Genomic DNA, 18,456 nt, shown 5'->3' with positions numbered 1-18,456 from the left:
TTTTTCTCTGTTAATTGCCTCCTGCTTTGCTTTTTATCACTTTCCATTCCTCCACCTGTCTTGCACTCTTTGTTCAGGGTGAGTAAACAGGTCTCACGGGGTCTTCCAGCTCCTGCTCCCTTCATTTACTGATTGATGGAGCTGCAGTCACTCCCAAACCCAAAACACCAGCCACATTGCTGATACCATCTCTAGCATGCAGCCAGCTGCTCATTGAAGGTTTTTTTTTTTTTCAGTTTAACTAAGATATATCTGCCCAACCCTAATGAATTAAGACTGGTTCTTTTTAAGATTACAAATAGACAATTATTTATTAGTAGGTCTGGGAAATTTAAAGCATACATTTCTGTGATTCTGTTGAATGTTTAATGCGTAATAATAATAATAATAATAATAATAATATTCAAGTCATTTTAATTTGTATAGCCCTTTTCACAACATGTATCATTTCAAAGAGGCTGTAATTTAGTAATTTTTGGAGTCATAATAGTGCAGTTAAACAAACAACATGATTGTAAATTGTGCCTTAAAATAAATAAACAGTATTTGTATTTAAAGGGATAGGTCACTAAAAATGAAAAGTCTCTGATAATTTACTCACCCTCATGTCATCTGAGATGTGTATACTTTCTTTCTTCTGAAAAACACTTTTTTTTAAACACATTTTTAGAAAAAGATCCCTGCTCAGCAGGTCCTTAGAATGGGAGTGGATGGTGATTAGATATTTGTAGGTCCAAAAAGTACAGATAGTCATCGTAAAAGTAATCCATCCTATCTCCAGCATTGACATTAATATATATACATATATACTGATAAGTTTAAACTCGTATAATGCCACAGTAAACAAGAGCATATTGTAATACAACTATTAAAGCGAAATAGTCTGCCACTGCTGCTGCTGACAAGCGGTGTCAGGTTACAAATGTGTGTGCCCTATGTTTTAGCACTGTTTTGCGCTCTTTATAATAATTTTTAATATGCCGGTTATGCAAGGAATGACTATTTTATTTAACAAATTATGACAAACGATAGACTTGTAGAAATAAATAAACCCTTTGATAGCAAATAGCTGGGTTGAATCGTCGAATATTACCGCTGTTGTATGTATATCATCATAAAAACATTTCTGAAGTAAGATTAAATGTATAACACTTTGACACTCTCTTTAAAACATATTTACAATGGTGATGAATATTGGTACTTACTGCGCAGTATGAACGTACAACAACACCACACCAAGAAAAACAGACTTTTAAAGGAATAAACAAAAGCCAGGAGATTCCGTATAACTCCTTTACTGAGAAGCTGCCAAACTGAAAAATTCGCCAATGCGCCAAAATAGTTTGAACATGTTTTACTCGCGCATGCATGGAGCAGGGAGTTTTGTATAATATGTATGTATATATATATATATATAACCCGACTAACAAATGCTCTTTAAAACATAGTACATATTTACTATGTTACCAAACCTTATACAGCAACATTTGTTATTCCAAATTGGCCAGTGCTGCCACTGGTGTCCTCTCCACAAAAAAAAAAAACATACCCCAGGAGAGCATACATAATTTTAATGACTGGCTTTATCCTTCTCTTTATTTGCATTCTTCCACTTTTCTTCCACTTCTGTGTTATGCCTGTATTTCATTTCACCCCTGAATGGAGGCCCTAATGAAGCTGATTTTTCAATAGTTAACTTGGAAATTTTCTGCCAGGTGCTGATTTACTCTTTATATCTCCTTAACCCTGAATGACCCTGCTGTCTGTTTGCCCCTGGCAGCGTCTGGGAGGTTATGCATGAACTGATCTGTGGTCAGATGATGACAGCGATCACATTAAATGGAAGCTGGGTGGTAGATTTGATAGGGATTAGATGAAGTCCGCTCTGCATTTTAGCAGCCCATCCATGTGAAATGAACATGTTGCCTTTTGGCCCTGATTGGATAAAAGACGAGACCATTTCCTCTGGTGTCTAAGACCTTAATATGATGAATGTGAGTCTATCCTCAGGGTGAGTCTCTGTGATATGGAATATAGGGTCTTTGTGCTTCACAATTATGTGGTCATGCATGCTTTTGCTGTGGTCAGTGAGGCAGCCCAATTGCTTATTATTTTATTCAGTGTTGTAAGTGTTTTTTTTGTTTGCTGATCTTAGTCATATCATTGCTCTTTCATTTTTAATAACTCAAAATTATCATGCTGAAAGCAAATGGTTTCTGCCAGACAGAAACAAACAGTGTCTGGAGTTGTCTGGATGCATGTGTAAATATTTTAATGGTAAGTAGCCATAAGATGTACAAAAATATGGATGAAATAATAAATTCATTTCTATGAACCAAGTTCAAAAACATTTACTAATCCATGTTTTCTTTTTAATTCATTTTTATTATATTTTTGTATTGTTCTATTATAGTTCAGATGCCAAAGAACAGTTCTATTGTTTTATTATTTAAATTAGATTCTTGGAATAGTTCATTATTTTTATTAGGGGCCAAGCACCAAAGTATGCCTGGAGGGGCTTGAGCCAGAGGTTGCGATTTGAAAAAATCTTTATTTGTCACTCTGATGGGCTGAGTTGTCAAGCCATTTACCTCTCAGAGGTCTTTCCACCGCTGAAAAGCCTTGCCGATATTGCCGCTGCTCCTAGCCCTTGACTTGTCATAATCCTTCTTTTTTAGTTTTTATTCGTCTGACCTGTTTCTCAGCCATTTGTCCTCCTTGGAGTTTAGAAAGTTTGTATCAGCCAGATTTGCCATCACTCTTCTAATGAATTTCCCTCTGGCTCTGCACCATCCTGTACACATCCAAGATGCACCATCCCTGTTCGCTGAATTGGCATGAGAGTAGTGTATGTGTGGATCAGTCTGATCCACTTTGTTTTTAATCCCATTGTATAGAGCCAGGGCTGTATACAAATAATATATTTGTTTACAGCCAACACCCACAGAACAGAGAGCTAGCAGACTGTGAGGAGATTTTTGCAGAATTTGACAAAAAGTATATTGGATTAGAATTACTGAGTGCACCTTTAAAACTCTGTCCATTACAGTGGTTGCCATCTTGGATAATGATGTTATAGTTTAAGATTTTCATGTTCTTAAAATTTTGTCCATTTTGATCCGGTTCGATCCTGCCCTGGCACCATAGGTGGAAATCGCGTAAGAGTTCGAGGATTAGGACCCCCATTCTTGCAGCGTTGTCCCCTGCCATAAATATCAATAAAAATATGTGTATTGTAAATAATATAATGATATATTCTTAAAATAATTGTTTAAGAAATATAATAATACAAATGCAAATGGGGCAACAACAAAAAACCCCTTCAAAAATTGCTCTTGAGAATTGTTATGTTTATTGTTTTACTTTTCATTTAATACTTTTGTCATTGTTTTGTCACCTCAGACTTGGTGTGAAAAGGCCTTTAGGCAGAACCTTAAAGGTTTGAGTATGTGTGTGTTTTTGCAGTGAATCACCCGAGAGTTTAGTAATTTGTAGCTCTCTGCAAATTTGTTGACATAATTCTCTGTATCAACATGTTAATGAGGATACTTTCCCACCCCTCTTCCTGCCTCTCTCTCTTACAGAGGTGGAGCAGATTGAAGCCATCGCAAAGTTTGACTACGTGGGTCGGACACCTCGAGAGCTGTCCTTTAAAAAAGGAGCGTCCCTTTTGCTGTATCACCGTGCATCTGAAGACTGGTGGGAGGGCAGACACAATGGTGTGGATGGGCTCATACCTCACCAGTACATAGTAGTACAAGACCTGTGAGTATCTAAACAAAATAAAACCAATGTTGTTAAAACATTTCCCATGCATTTTAAGGGCCTGTTTTAATGTACCGTATAACTAATCTAGTGTAGAATCCACTAAGAACACCATAGCAACCACATAGTAACATGCTACAAAATATATAGCAACATTCTGGCAACATCCAACAAGTTTTGCATGGGTGAGAACCTCTCACATTTTCTTTGAAAATGTAAAAGTCTAGTTCCTACTAATCTGTACAGGAGGCTTGGCACTATTTACAGTACAGTCAAATGCATGTTGCCTTGTAAAAGTGTCCACTTGGTAATTTATGAATAATCAACCAGGCCATCTGGCCTCTGTTCAGGCCTTAATAGCTCATAGTCTTAAGAGAGAATCAAATAGTTCCTGCCATTAACACTTTAGAATTTAATTAAAATTTAACAGCTTTGAGTAGCAGTTAATGAATGATTCAATGTTCTTGGTAGTGGCTTTCTTATGCTGTATGAACCTGATTGTGAATAGGTCTCTAGGTGGGTGGGTATGTGTTGTGAGGAAAACATTAGAGGTGCACTCATGTGTTGTACATGGCCTCTGTCCCCACAAATGCATTTACAGTATAAATTAAAGGCTGTTGGGTGCACTGGGACATGACGTACTTCACAGAGGTTAAAGTGAGCCAAGTTAAAGCCAATCAAGTGCTACTACATTTTGACTATTGCAATAAAAACAAAATATGCATTATGCATATTTTACTACAACTAATACTAATTATGAATAATTATAATGATTATTATTAGTATTTATGCCATTATACAATATGTCAAATTATACATTATACAAAAATAAAAAATGTAACACACCTGCTCCCCATTCACACCTGAGACCTTGTAACACTAACAAGTCACATGACACCGGACAGGGAAATGGCTAATTGGGCCCAATTTGGAAATTTTCACTTAGAGGTGTTCTCACTTTTGTTGCCAGTGGTTTAGACATTAATAATGGCTGTGTGTTGAGTTATTTTGAGGGGACAGCAAATGTAAACTGTTATACAAGCTGTACACTCACTACTTTGTAGCAAAGTGTCATTTATTCATTGTTGTCACATGAAAAGATATAATCAAATATTTACAAAAATGTGAGGGGTGTACTCACATTTGTGAGATACTGTGTGTGTGTATATATATATATATATATATATATATACATAGTCGCAAATGTGTTTTGTTTTAGTTTTTTCTAACTGTTAAATTTAGAATGAATGGTTTTAAAAAGTTGAGTAGTGGACACTGCTGTTGTACGCAAAGTGGTGTAATGGCATTGTTGGGTGCTATCCTTTAGATACCCACCAAAGGGTTCCATTTATCATAGGCCGATATAAAGAACCAATAATGGATTAGGTTAAAACAAGTGTGAATACTGGTTGGAAAATATAGCTTTGAGTTGACATCAAAGTGTAAAGGGTTAATCACTGTATCCATGGGTTGATCAAATTTATATAATCAGCTGATATTAACTGTCCTGCTGTTGTTTCAGTCATTACTAAGATGATATGCTCATTATCTCTTCATATCTTCTAACCAGTGTCAGTTTGATGAATGAGTTTATTAAAATGGCCAATCTAAGACCCATTTCTAATATTGCATGACTTGACAGCAACAAATAAGGAACATTTAAGTATGCTGAAATTAAATTGACCCATCAATCAAAGTTGATGGAGACTCTTGAGGCAGCAGATATTTATAGGGAAAACATCATGTATCCCATGTACACCGCAAGAAAGACTCTTAAAAGATTGCATGTTGAAACATTTGTCCTGTAGGCTTTTTTGAGACTATTTCCATAAAAGTGAAGTTCAGCAGCTTTAAGTTACCACACACGTTCTGTTGTTGTCGTCAAGACAGAGACTGCAAAAGCATACTGAGAACATGCTTGCTCTCAGCAGAATGAGCCTGATTATATTTTGAAGACCTATCCTTCATTTCTTTTTTGTTGTAAAGTTAAATGTGTTGTGAATGCAGTTTAATTTTGTCTTGTTAATGTAAAAAAATTGTACTAATTGGAAAGATCATTATAACATCTCTATCTCTTTAGGGATGATGCATTCTCTGATAGTCTGAGTCAGAAGGCAGATAGTGAGGCCAGCAGTGGACCTTTACTGGACGATAAAGCCTCATCTAAAAATGATCTTCACTCTCCATGTGAACCCTCACCTGATTACAAGTTCAGCGGGGTCATGGGCAGGTCAGTAGCCAATCTGTGAATTATGCAAAATTGTGCTTGTATTTATTTCCATCCTCAGGAAGAATGAATTAATGAGTTAAATTGTTTAAACATGTTCTATGTCAGCTTGCAGCTTGTTTACATACTTGTCTCTTAAGGCTTGTTTGTGACATGAATATTTAGCAAAATATTTATAATTTTTAGACTCTTTAGCTCTCTTTTTTAACCTTGTGAGCCTCAACGCTGCCTACTGCCTAAATTCCCTGCTGGAAAAGCCAGCTTAAGATAGTAGCTGTGTTTTGGAACATGGTAGCTGGTTAAAACAGGTCAAAGCTGGTCCAAGCTGGTCATGAGCTGGTCCAAACTGGTCCAAGCTGGTCCTTGGCTGGTCGACCAGCTACCATGTTCCAAAAACCAGATTGACCACTATGAGCTGGTATGACAAGCTGGTAGCTGGTTTAAGCTGGTCTCCCAGATTGGACCAGCTAAAGACCAGCTTTTAACAGCTACCATGTTCCAAAGCACAGCTACCAGCTTAAGCTGGATTTTCCAGCAGTGTTGGCAGCTGCCTACATCGGCATGCCTTCTAAAGCAGCGTCTTATCGGTCATGGAACCTCATAAGTGCCAAATTTGAAACAATTTAGTTATACAGCAAACCTATATGACACAAAAACAGCACTCTACTGAGCAGACTTGACTCGTTTTAACTGAATTTGACGTTAGCATGTTGCTAATCTAACCAACTGTACTCTAATAACCAAAAAAACAAAAACACACGCATAGTACACAAACATTTCAGGTAAAATAGTTCATTATAATTACACTGAACTATTTTTGTTCAACACTTTTTAGTATTAAATTAGATAGTTTATATGTATTTATAATCAAATCTTTTCTCACCTCGTCAGCCATCTTGAATTGCTTGTCACAATTAATTCTGGCTTTTCCTTCTCTGCGAAGGACACATACAATGCAGCATTAGAGTTTGGCCAAAAGAACAAATCTTAAATGTCAGCCTAAATAAAATAAGTACCTTTTGGAACAGTCTTTGTCCCTGGAGTGCACCTATGATGCCTTAAATTGCTTCCTCTTTAGGCAGCTCAATCGATTTTGGAACAGAGAAAATGTTTGCTGACTGCCTTGAGGAAACCTTTGAACATAACAACAGTGGATTAAAGCCTTTTACTGTGTCATTGTCCATTTCCGTAGGGTTAGGTTGCGTTCTGACGGGTCTGCTGTCCCTCGGCGCCGCAGTGGCACCGATTCTCACAGTCCTCCCCACGACACGCCACCGCGGGCCGCCGCTTACCCCAGCAGCCCCCATAAGGTGGCAGTCAGTAGAGGCCACATTGAAAGCCCTGAGAAGAGACGTTTGGGAACATTTGGCAGTGCGGGCAGCATTAACTACCCTGAAAGAAAGATCTATCCCGAGGGTCACCCACTCAGGCCTGTCCCAGGAGCAACGAGACATAGCAGCCTTGGAGATCACAAGTCCTTAGAAGCTGAAGCCTTAGCAGAGGTGGGTGTTCACTCATTTTATATGCACACATTTTTAAATCCATGTCTTAAACAACTTAAACATTTTTAAGTTCTATATCAGTCTCCATTGTTTATACTTAAAATGCAGATAAAGTATATACTATATATATATTTATATTTAAATGATATTATTTATATAAATTAAAAAATATTATTTTTATATGAAATTTATTTTATATAAATAGTTATATTTTTATATACATTTATATAAAAAAAAAAAATTGAATAATTTGAAATTCCAAACACATTTTTGTCCATTGGTTGTATAAACAATTAGGCCCACCCCAATATTACGCATTAGGTGCAATATGTAAAATTTTTCATGTAATATTCTATAAAATATGTATTATTTGTTTTTGCCAATTTGTGAACAGCTTGTAACGCAACTTAAAAAACGAGCCCTTCCCGGATTTCCTAGGTTGCCTATTAAAGCCTATAGGCTGATTTTCATGGGAAGGTTGCTTTTGCCAGGAAAATCCAAAGGATGTGATGTTTATGTGCACTCCCGATAGCCTTGCCTCAGACAGTAGCTTGTCTTCTGCTATTCAACAGCATCAACAGACAGTTTGCAACACTAGGTAACGTTATCTTAGAGATGAAATCCAGCAAACGTCTGGCTCACAGCACAACACCGACTCCTACACAAACTCAGAGTTAGCCAAAAAAGCATGTATCTACTGAATCCCATCTGGCTAAATGGGAACGTGATCTTGGTCGAGCGAAAACTAGAGTGAACATTGGCAGGGCATTTGATTCCTGGAGGGACCTTCGTTCGGTTTTGTGGATCAAAACCGACCCTGAATTGGCATTCTTCTTATAGGACAGGTAAGCTTCCATAACTGCAAAGCATGTGAAATATTGCCATAAGGATTGATCTGTGTAATTTTAGCTAACTTGATCTTGCCTGCTAACGCTGACGAATTGCAAGCTACCTTGCTTCGTAACTTTAAAATAATTTCAACGATCTTCTCATTATACTAAAAGTCAGGTTAATGTCAATGTTAATCTGTACTTATTCAGCAAGGTAAACTACAATAACACATGAAATGAATGTTAGACAATGTTCAAGATAATGCAAAAAGCTCCATTCATTAGTGTAACGTAACTTTTTTATACAAAAAATTTATACATTCTATTATTATAAAACAATAGCCCATCTATACAGTCAGGTCCATAAATATTGGGACATCAACACAATTCTAATCTTTTTGGCTCTATACACCACAACAATGGATTTGAAATGAAACAAACAAGATGTGCTTTAACTGCAGACTTTCAGCTTTAATTTGAAGGTATTTACATCCAAATCAGGTGAACGGTGTAGTAATTACAGCAGTTTGTATATGTGCCTCCCACTTTTTAAGGGACCAAAAGTAATTGGACAGATTAACAATCATAAATCAAACTTTCACTTTTTAATACTTGGTTGCAAATCCTTTGCAGTCAATTACAGCCTGAAGTCTGGAACGCATAGACATCACCAGACGCTGGGTTTCATCCCTGATGATGCTCTGCCAGGCCTCTACTGCAACTGTCTTCAGTTCCTGCTTGTTCTTGGGGCATTTTCCCTTCATGAAATGCATGCTCAATCGGATTCAGGTCAGGTGATTGACTTGGCCATTGCATAACATTCCACTTCTTTCCCTTAAAAAACTCTTTGGTTGCTTTTGCAGTATGCTTCGGGTCATTGTCCATCTGTACTGTGAAGCACCGTCCAATGAGTTCTGAAGCATTTGGCTGAATATGAGCAGATAATATTGCCCGAAACACTTTTGTCAGCAGTCACATCATCAATAAATACAAGAGAACCAGTTCCATTGGCAGCCATACATGCCCACGCCATGACACTACCACCACCATGCTTCACTGATGAGGTGGTATGCTTTGGATCATGAGCAGTTCCTTTCCTTCTCCATACTCTTCTCTTCCCATCACTCTGGTACAAGTTGATCTTTGTCTCATCTGTCCATAGGATGTTGTTCCAGAACTGTGAAGGCTTTTTTAGATGTTGTTTGGCAAACTCTAATCTGGCCTTCCTGTTTTTGAGGCTCACCAATGGTGTACATCTTGTGGTGAACCCTCTGTATTCACTGTGGAAGTCTTCTCTTGATTGTTGACTTTGACACACATACACCTACCTCCTTTGGTATCCACCAAATTTAGCTAACAGCTATTGATAAACCTGGCTAGCTAGCTAATGCTGACATAGGCTATCATATACATGCAGTCAATGTATCAGGCAAAGAAAAGCGATTACTACAGTCTCGCATACCAGAGCCATATCCACACTTTGTTTTAGCCCTGTTCTAGCACTGGAGAGTCAAATATAAATGCAATCTCAATGTTTGTGGTAAAACAATCATAACTATGTATTTTTAATTATGCTACCTCATCTGTTAGCATGATGCCAGTGAATCACTTTGTCTCTTTGTACATTACCTCATTGTTTTGGTCGATGCTGCTCTTCCCTATGGATATGTGCACAAGCACGAGCAAAAGGTAGCTGGCTGCAGTTCACTTAATGGCCACAGGTGTCATTAACAACAAGGGTTTCTGAATCTTACATACTGCACCTTTAAACGAATGTTGTTATATCAGGTCGCTTAAACAAACAGAGAAATGTTTTTATGTAAAAGAAAAAAGAGAGAAGTTGATGAAGTTTTGATCAACTTGAAATATGTCTAATGAGGTCTGCTGCAACAGGAAAATATTTGTTACAAAATATATTGTTTTCTTTCCTTAAAAGAGGAACTGAATAGACTACATTTTAAATAATAGGCAACTTTTAGCAAATTCAAAATGGTAGAATAATTACAATTATCAACAAAATATTTGTGAGATTAATAGTGAATATTTTATGTAATCTACGGGCAGCCTTAATTTAAATGTTGTCTTTTGTTTTTTGTTACATAAACCTCTATTGCATGCGTTTTGCAATTTCAGTCATTGAAATATTCTTAGTAAATGTGGAAAACGTAAATCGTCTTATATTCTGTAATTCAAAAAGACTTTTAAATCGACAGGATGAAAGCATCTTGGCCTTTTCTCTTGATCCATGTTATTAGCCTAGAATTTTGTGTGTCTGTAAAAGCTGGCTGGATTTTGCCAAGCAGAAACAAAGAGCTGGCACTCATAAGCAGATATCAGCATGAACAGCATAGAATGGCACTGATCCATCTCTTTCATTTACACACAGTTAAATAATGAAGTCTAAGACACATGGAACAGTTAATGATCTTTTGTAATGGCCCCACTGCTCACCTAATGAAAAGAAAATGATTACCTCTATATGGATACAGAAATCAAAATGAAGGCATGACGGATATTGTTGGAGAGAATTGTGTTATTTTGTAAATTTGATAATGTATTATGCACATTGAATGATCCGATTCACATTGTTGCATGATGTGCAATTTAGGGGACTTGTGTAAATGTGTTTCGGGGTGGGTGTGGAGGTTATTAATGACATCGGCTCAGTAATCAGACCTACTGTAACAAGGTGGTTTTTTTCTGTGTGTGTGTGTGTGTGTGTGTGTGTGTGTGTGTGTGTGTGTGTGTGTGTGTGTGTGTGTCTTTATGAGCCTTTTATCTTTTGAACATAACATTTTATGGCATGCTGAGCTGTAAGAGAGAACGGAGATGGTTGGTCTTGAAAAGGGGAGGCAAGCAGAGAGTTTATAGTCTATGAGAAAGGTTGGGACACTGTGTGTATATCAAACTTAATCTGCTGGGAAGATATACTAGAGTTTTCCCTGAAAAGAGTTGAGATTTCAAAGGCCATAGCTCTGTAAATACATTTTGTACCGTTTTTAGCAAACAAATTTCGCATTTTCTTCATGTAGTTTATAACTTCAAAGATGCTTCATTAGAAAAACATGATATTCGTGATAACAGTTTCTCTGTTAGAGACTATATGGAATACACTGAGCCTGTTTACTTTCTTAATACACATCCCACCTTTTATCAGTGCATGATATTGCAAAGAAAATTAAGTTTGTCCTCTTAATCTTTCATTAAAATGTAATAACTTGCTTGCTTTGCCTCTGAAATCTCTTTCCCTTACGACTGACTTCAATTAGACCATGCATGCCATTAGTTAACATTTACCAATATCCAGATGGGTTATTCCATGTCAAATCAACCAAATTTCAGAAACTTTCCCTGCTGAAATTTTTGATAGATGTGGGTGAGAAACAGAAAAAAAAGTCCTTTTTTTTTTTTACTCTAAATCTTCACTTTTACATCTGAAATTCACATGTGGTGCCTGTTTATTTTCACTTTTAAATCTGAAAGTGAAAGTGGAGATTTAGAGTAAAAAACATTTTTTTTAATCAGATTCTCACCCACACCTATCATATCACTTCTGAAGACATGGATTTAACCACTGGAGTCATATGGATTACTTTTATGTTTCTTTTAGGTGATTTTTGGAGCTACAAATGTCTGATCACCATTTACTTGCATTGTAAGGACTTACAGAGCTGAAATATTCTTCTAAAAATATTTGCTTGTGTTCTGCTGAAGAAAGAAAGTCACACATCTGGGATGTCATGAGAGTAAATATTGATAACATAAAATGTTTTGAGTGAACTACCCCTTTAATAATTAGTATATAAATCTGTGTTACAGGATATTGAGAAGACGATGAACACTGCACTTCATGAGCTCCGTGAATTGGAACGCCAAAACACGGCCAAACAGGCACCCGATGTTGTTCTGGATACCCTAGAACCGCTCAAGAACCCTGTAAGCTCTGAGCCTGCAAGCCCTTTGCACACCATCATGATTCGAGATCCAGAGGCGGCTCTGAGACGCAGCAGCAGCTCCACCTCCGAGATGATGACAACCTTTAAACCGGCGCTGTCCGCCAGGCTAGCCGGTGCCCAGCTCAGACCTCCACCAATGAGACCTCTCCGTCCCCCACCTACCCAACACCGCTCAAGCAGCTCCAGCTCCTCTGGGGTGGGAAGCCCTGCAGTCACCCCGACCGAGAAGATCTTTCCAAACAATGCAAGTAATGTTACAGCCGCCTCTGCCAACTCAGGCGAGAAACCAGAAACCATGTAGCACCACCAGGCCCGTAGTGTGGTGGTAGCTACCTGCACCGGTGAGGGATAGCCAAGGCAATATGCTCGTGCCCAGGCCAGGATTTATATTATCAGAAAACAATTGTGCTCCCAATTTGTAGTCTTTTTTGTTTTCTTTTTCTGTTTTGAGCCTTGAAAATTCTGGAAATGCACACAGGTCGGAGCCATTACCTGGTAGTGAGCACATGTGCTCAGACACAATGAGCCATGGTGTGGGTGACTCAGGTTTCTGTCTGGGTCAGGTCATATTGTTTTCCCCCATCATTTAGTATATTATCTTTATTTTCTGTCAATAATAGTGGCAAAAAGCCTGAAATAGAATAGAATAAAAAGGGTTATCAGGGTGCAATGGAATGGACATTATGATGAAGTTAACATCATAAGTTAATAGATGTATTATTTGGAGTGTATGGAGTGTTGGTAAGAAAATTCAGACAAAAAATGCCTCAACACATCTCCTGTTATGATTTTATTAAAATTTTACCTCAGAATTAATGATACGTTTTTAAGACTTAACTTTTTAGCTTGAGCAAGATACAATGTATTTCTCCTTGCACTGGTTGACCAGAAGAGTTCTTTTATTTAGGAGGGAATAATTTCCCTTTTTCTCATTGGAGGACTAAGATAGTCCCTCTCTCAAGAACTGGACTGTATATATACTGTTATAGAATTAAACTGTTACTCAAAGACTGTCTAACCTGGTCAGCGTACCCGTGAGCTGTTGTAAATAGAGATATACTGTACTTGAACTTGTAATGCCTTTTGTTTGTAGAATAAGCGATATACATCTAAGTAACAAAATAGCCAAGCTGTTAACATATATGAGATGCAGAAAAAACAATATACCAATTAATTTTAAGAAACCTGTGGTTAAAAAAAACTTTTTAGTTTTACTTGTATATAATTTGGGTAGATTCTTTTTTTATGTGTCAATCTTGTACAGCCGAGGACAGAACAGGCAGAGAGACTAGAAAGGCTTTTATCAAAAAAAAGAAAACAAAAAAAAAAAACGTTTACCACTAATAAGCAAACAAATAATGCATCAATAAGTGGATTCCTAGTCTGAGCCATTCATATTAGTTTCAGTAGCATTTTGCTTATTTCTTGTCTTTGAGTTTTTGTCTTTTTTGGACCACATCAGTTAATACATAAAACATTCCTTCATGCTCAAATAATGCATAGAGTATAAATGCATATACTTACTGTTATATACATCAATTACATTCTTATGAAGTTGTGTGGCTTTAGGCAATGAGCTCAATATTATTGGAAACATCAATCAATTAGGCACAATTTGTATCCAACAAAAATATACTCTCAACTGGTAATATCAATACAACTAACATTACCAGATGTTTCTCAAATGAACAAAGTGTTGATAAAAATAGCCCCAAAAGGTCATATTTTACTTCAAAATCTAAAGAAAGAACTCCATTCCCCCAATTCTCATTAATGTAATGCAAAAAAAGAATCGAATTATCATTACTGTAATGTAAACAAATAGTGATATATTATTTAAATAGTTAAGGATTTATATATCATATTATTATTTCTTGTACTGCCAACAAGTTATGCTGATCATTGTAATTCTTTACTGTAATGAGAATCAAATAAGAATCACTATTGAGAAAACTCAAGTTAAAAGCTTTACGGTATTGAGAGTTTGGTGGGAAATTATCATTAAATCAGTGTCACAATGGGAAAACATTTATATTGTCAAAACAATTGGCTCCATTGCCTTTTTGTAAAAAAAATATATATATTTTTTTTACTTTGGATTATGGGTAAAATATGACTTAGAGATTATGTTATTAAAATGCATACTGCATTTCATCTGATGAGAAACAGATCCCTCCCCCAAAACTGAATATTTGGTCGCCTTGAGAAACCATCTCCAACCAGAGAAACTCCACTGCCCCAAATCTGTCAAATCATCTCCAGTTCATCTTCAGCGGTACCCCTCCTCCCTCAGCTGTGCTTGAGGAGGGAATACCCAGTCGTGCTCAAAATTCGCTCGACTGACCTACATATTGCCTTAAATACACTGAGCCTGAAGCTTTAATCCCATCTTCTCCAATTTTACACTTTTTGTAATTTGTCTTCGTACTTGCCACATCATGTATTCCATTCAGAATGACAGTATGTGAAAGCTTGTGTTGCTAGAAAAATGTACTGCATAAAACATTTGTACTAAGAAAACAGTACTGTTACCATGCACACCATGTTACCATGGTAATTTCCAATGTGTTGGTGTGACAGTATTTGTAGATTTGCATTTGAAGTAATGCTTGAGCAGTTACATCATTTGTCTTAGACCTGTTTACTTTAATCTTATGTTTCTTGTTTGTGCCATGCTAATTTACTTTCGCATTAGGAAAATATCTCTTCCGAGATTCCATGTCCTGTTTCTGCCATCTTGAATTACTTTTAACAAATGGTTTACACAATGACCGATAATTAGCTTCTGTCTGAATGCCTCAGCTTAGTGGTTGCATGGGACTATTGTATGCATGCAAGACCAAGTTGCATGTGGTTCTCTTAACCAGTCAGCACCATCCAATACGGCAGTTTAAAGACTGGTAGTGGTGCCTTTCTCTAGGTTTAATGCACAATGTCCCTAAATGTGTTGCTGTGAGTGAGCAAAGGAAAACCAAAACTGTAGCTGCAAGAATTAGTTTCTTTCACAAAGTGTTTGATTCTCATTCAAATATTACAACTTTATTTTGTTCTTAGTAACATTTACTAATGACACTTCCCAACAGCTATCATGTTAACATGTGACATACTTAAAGACTTTTCAATATTAATAAGGCACATATCTATTTTTGGATGTTTATTTGAATTCAGTCATGATACTTCTGCCTATTTTCAATTGAAAAGATTAGTTAATTAGTTTTAAGGTGAAAACAAATTGTAGAACATTAAAATGCTAGGTATAAAAGTGAGGCATTCTGAGTCATCCGTTGATGTGCTGAGCTGTAGAGGGTTCCCACAGTCATTGTAAAACCTAGAAATATCAGGGAATTTCACATTTTTCCTTTCCAAGCAAAGGTTATGGGAGTTAAAATGTTCTGCTGCTTGGAAACAATGTGTATGCTGAAAAGCGCTATACAAATACAAATGACTTGACTTAATAAAGTCATGGAAAAATCATGTCAAAACTTATCACAAATGACTGGAAAGACATGCAAAAGTTATGGAAATGTATTGCTCAAAAGGAGTGGGAACACTGGCAATACCAAATACGACTTTTCACCTTTGTTTACATATAAGGGCTAAGAATAACACTGCCCTCTGGTGGCCATAAATGGCCAACGCATCCACACCATCTCCCTCTGTTGGTCAGTGCAGGTATTGATCACTAACTGGAATGAAGATAAAGCAGGTAAAACTGAAAATTAGTCTTTGGCTACTATCAAGCTGGCAGACAGGAAGTTTTTTGGTGTTAATGTGAATCTGAAACCACATTTGTCAATGTTTTGTCATATGTGGTACAACATATCTTCTGTCTCTGTCATTTTATCTAATTCCAACTCTAGCTTGCATTAGCAGCCCTGCACCAAAGGATCACTTAAATCAGTGTACTTTAAGAAAATCATCAAACTTGGATCTGCACACACTTGTGTTGTCTCATGGTATACTCATGCTGTAACCAGTTTTGACTTGCCTTTTGGGTGTTATATGCATTATCACTCATGAATTTGAATACTTGATTATCAACAGCATTACACTTCTGTTCATTTTCTCTACTGCTGGGAAATGCATTAAAGGGAAAGTTTATCCAAAAGTGAACATTTTGTCATTTACTCACCCTCATGTCGTTCCAAACATGCATGAATTTTTTTTCAGCTGTGGAACACCAAAATGATGAAAAAGCACCTCAAAAGTAGTCCTGAAAACGTATGTTCTATATTCCAAGTCTTCTGAAGACATACGACAGCTTTGTGATAGACTAAAAATCCTTATTCACTGAATACCTTCCTTGACAGCTGTGGTCACCATCCACTCTCATTGTATGGACATTCTACTCTAAATAACACATTTTGTGTTCCATGGAAGAAAGAAAGTCATTTGGGCTTCAAAAGACAAAAGGGTGAGTAAATAAGACTTTTCATTTTTGAGTGGACTACTCCTTTAAATTCTTATATATCTGTTGTACAGCTCACTGTATATTAGCGCTTATGTAAAGAGTTTTATAATAAATAATATCAAGTGTACAGAAACTGCCATCCACAACATACTATACTCAAATCGCCATGGTCTCTCATCTGTTTCTAATCTGTGTTCTGTAATTTGTCTCTCTTCTGTTAATCTCTCCTCTGCCAGTGACCCAAGGCTGTGCTGTGAAGCACTTTTGCTGTTAAGTTAATAAACCTTCTATCCGAAGCTAATGCATTGCAGTATATAAGACCTTGTTGGTCTGATAATAGGATGTTGTATGGTACTTGCACGATTACTAAGGCACTTGGAGCATCCCTGTACTTAAATAGACTATTTGATGTTTCTGGAAGTGTGTTTTGGGAATGTATGCTTCATATGGTGTGCATTGTACGTATGTCACATTGGTTTGTTTATTGTATGTGTGCTAAGATAACAGAAAATATAGGCTTTCAACAGAATAAAAAAGTGCTGTCTGTCTGTAGCAGTGGGTTGTGAAAACTGTTGTTTTGGGGTTTGTTCCTCCTCTGAACACTTTTGTCTAGTGATGCTGTAAAATGAGTGTTTGAATGGTTGGATTCCCCCCTGTGATGTAATCGTACACCATCCCACTGTTTGGATGTGAACCATTCTTAAGTCCAAATAAATACATTTTTTGACCTTATATGTAATTGTTGTTATATTTGTTTTCAAATGTAATTTGTTGTCGATCAGTGTGAAACAAATGTGAAATAGATTGAATGGAGCCCATGTCTATCTTTAGAATGTAACACAATATTGAAATAACTCACTTCACACTTTTAATTCTACATTACTATAATTACCTTGGCATGAACCAAAGTGCTGTTGTAGACTTTCTTAGCTTCATTCGTTTAATAGCTGTATTCGTTTAATACTTTTAATTAATTTATTATATATATATATATATATATATATATATATATATATATATATATATATATATATATATATATATATATATTGCATTGTGGAATTATTTTCATGACAATTAAGCCCAATTAATTTTAATTATTGTGTTATGAACCTATTATGAAGCCTAAACCTGATAAATTAAACTTTACTTTTAAACCTTTAAAATTTTCCGATTTAAATAAATTGTGAAATACAGTATTTTTATATTTTTCTTCAAATATTTAATAAATCATTTCACAATGCAAAATTATAAATGTTTCTAAAATAGGCTTCATTTGTGGCATAATCAAGAAACTCTAAGAATAGGAGAACATTAATTGCAGGATAATAGTATTTCCAGCCACTAGATGGCAGAAGACGAATGCTCCTGACTTATGTTAAAAAAGAGAGAAAGTCTCAGAAAAAGTGTTTTATATAGAATATTTTTGACGCCAAATGGTGTAAAAAGCCAATCAAGGGGAAATAATTTCCTTTCTCATTAAGCCCACAGTAAAGACAAGTGTCTTTCGAAGTGCATTTTGATTTTCTCTGAGTGCAATAGGTGACCAATCAATTATTCATTTGTCATAATGCTTCAGAATATAGCCAGTCAATCAGGCATGGTGTGTAGATAAAATCCCATTTGTTACACCCGAGTGACTCTAAATAAACAAGACATAGACATGAAAAATATTATCTCTCTTTTTCCTTTTATAGTCTCTTGATTTATTACTTTAGCCAAGTACTCGATGTTCCCAACATGCTTTCCACATTCCTGTTTTGAT

At 36.3% G+C, this 18,456-nt stretch overlaps 1 protein-coding gene across 1 annotated transcript in view; it reads left to right on the top strand.

The window, feature by feature from the left end:
* LOC127646225 (SLIT-ROBO Rho GTPase-activating protein 3) overlaps positions 1-17,413 on the top strand; it is a 161,303-nt gene extending 143,890 nt beyond the window's left edge. The window contains exons 19-22 of the mRNA XM_052129728.1: positions 3,585-3,765; positions 5,846-5,995; positions 7,185-7,494; positions 12,144-17,413. Coding sequence (XP_051985688.1) covers positions 3,585-3,765; positions 5,846-5,995; positions 7,185-7,494; positions 12,144-12,581 — 1,079 coding nt within the window. The 3' untranslated portion in view covers positions 12,582-17,413. The remainder of the gene's footprint in view (positions 1-3,584; positions 3,766-5,845; positions 5,996-7,184; positions 7,495-12,143) is intronic.
* The last annotated feature ends 1,043 nt before the right edge of the window (positions 17,414-18,456 follow it).

The sequence above is a fragment of the Xyrauchen texanus genome, chromosome 7 (assembly GCF_025860055.1).
Source record: "Xyrauchen texanus isolate HMW12.3.18 chromosome 7, RBS_HiC_50CHRs, whole genome shotgun sequence".
Taxonomy (NCBI): domain Eukaryota; kingdom Metazoa; phylum Chordata; class Actinopteri; order Cypriniformes; family Catostomidae; genus Xyrauchen; species Xyrauchen texanus.
The sequence above is the reverse complement of the archived record's forward strand: the minus strand, read 5'-3'. Positions and strand labels throughout refer to the sequence as shown.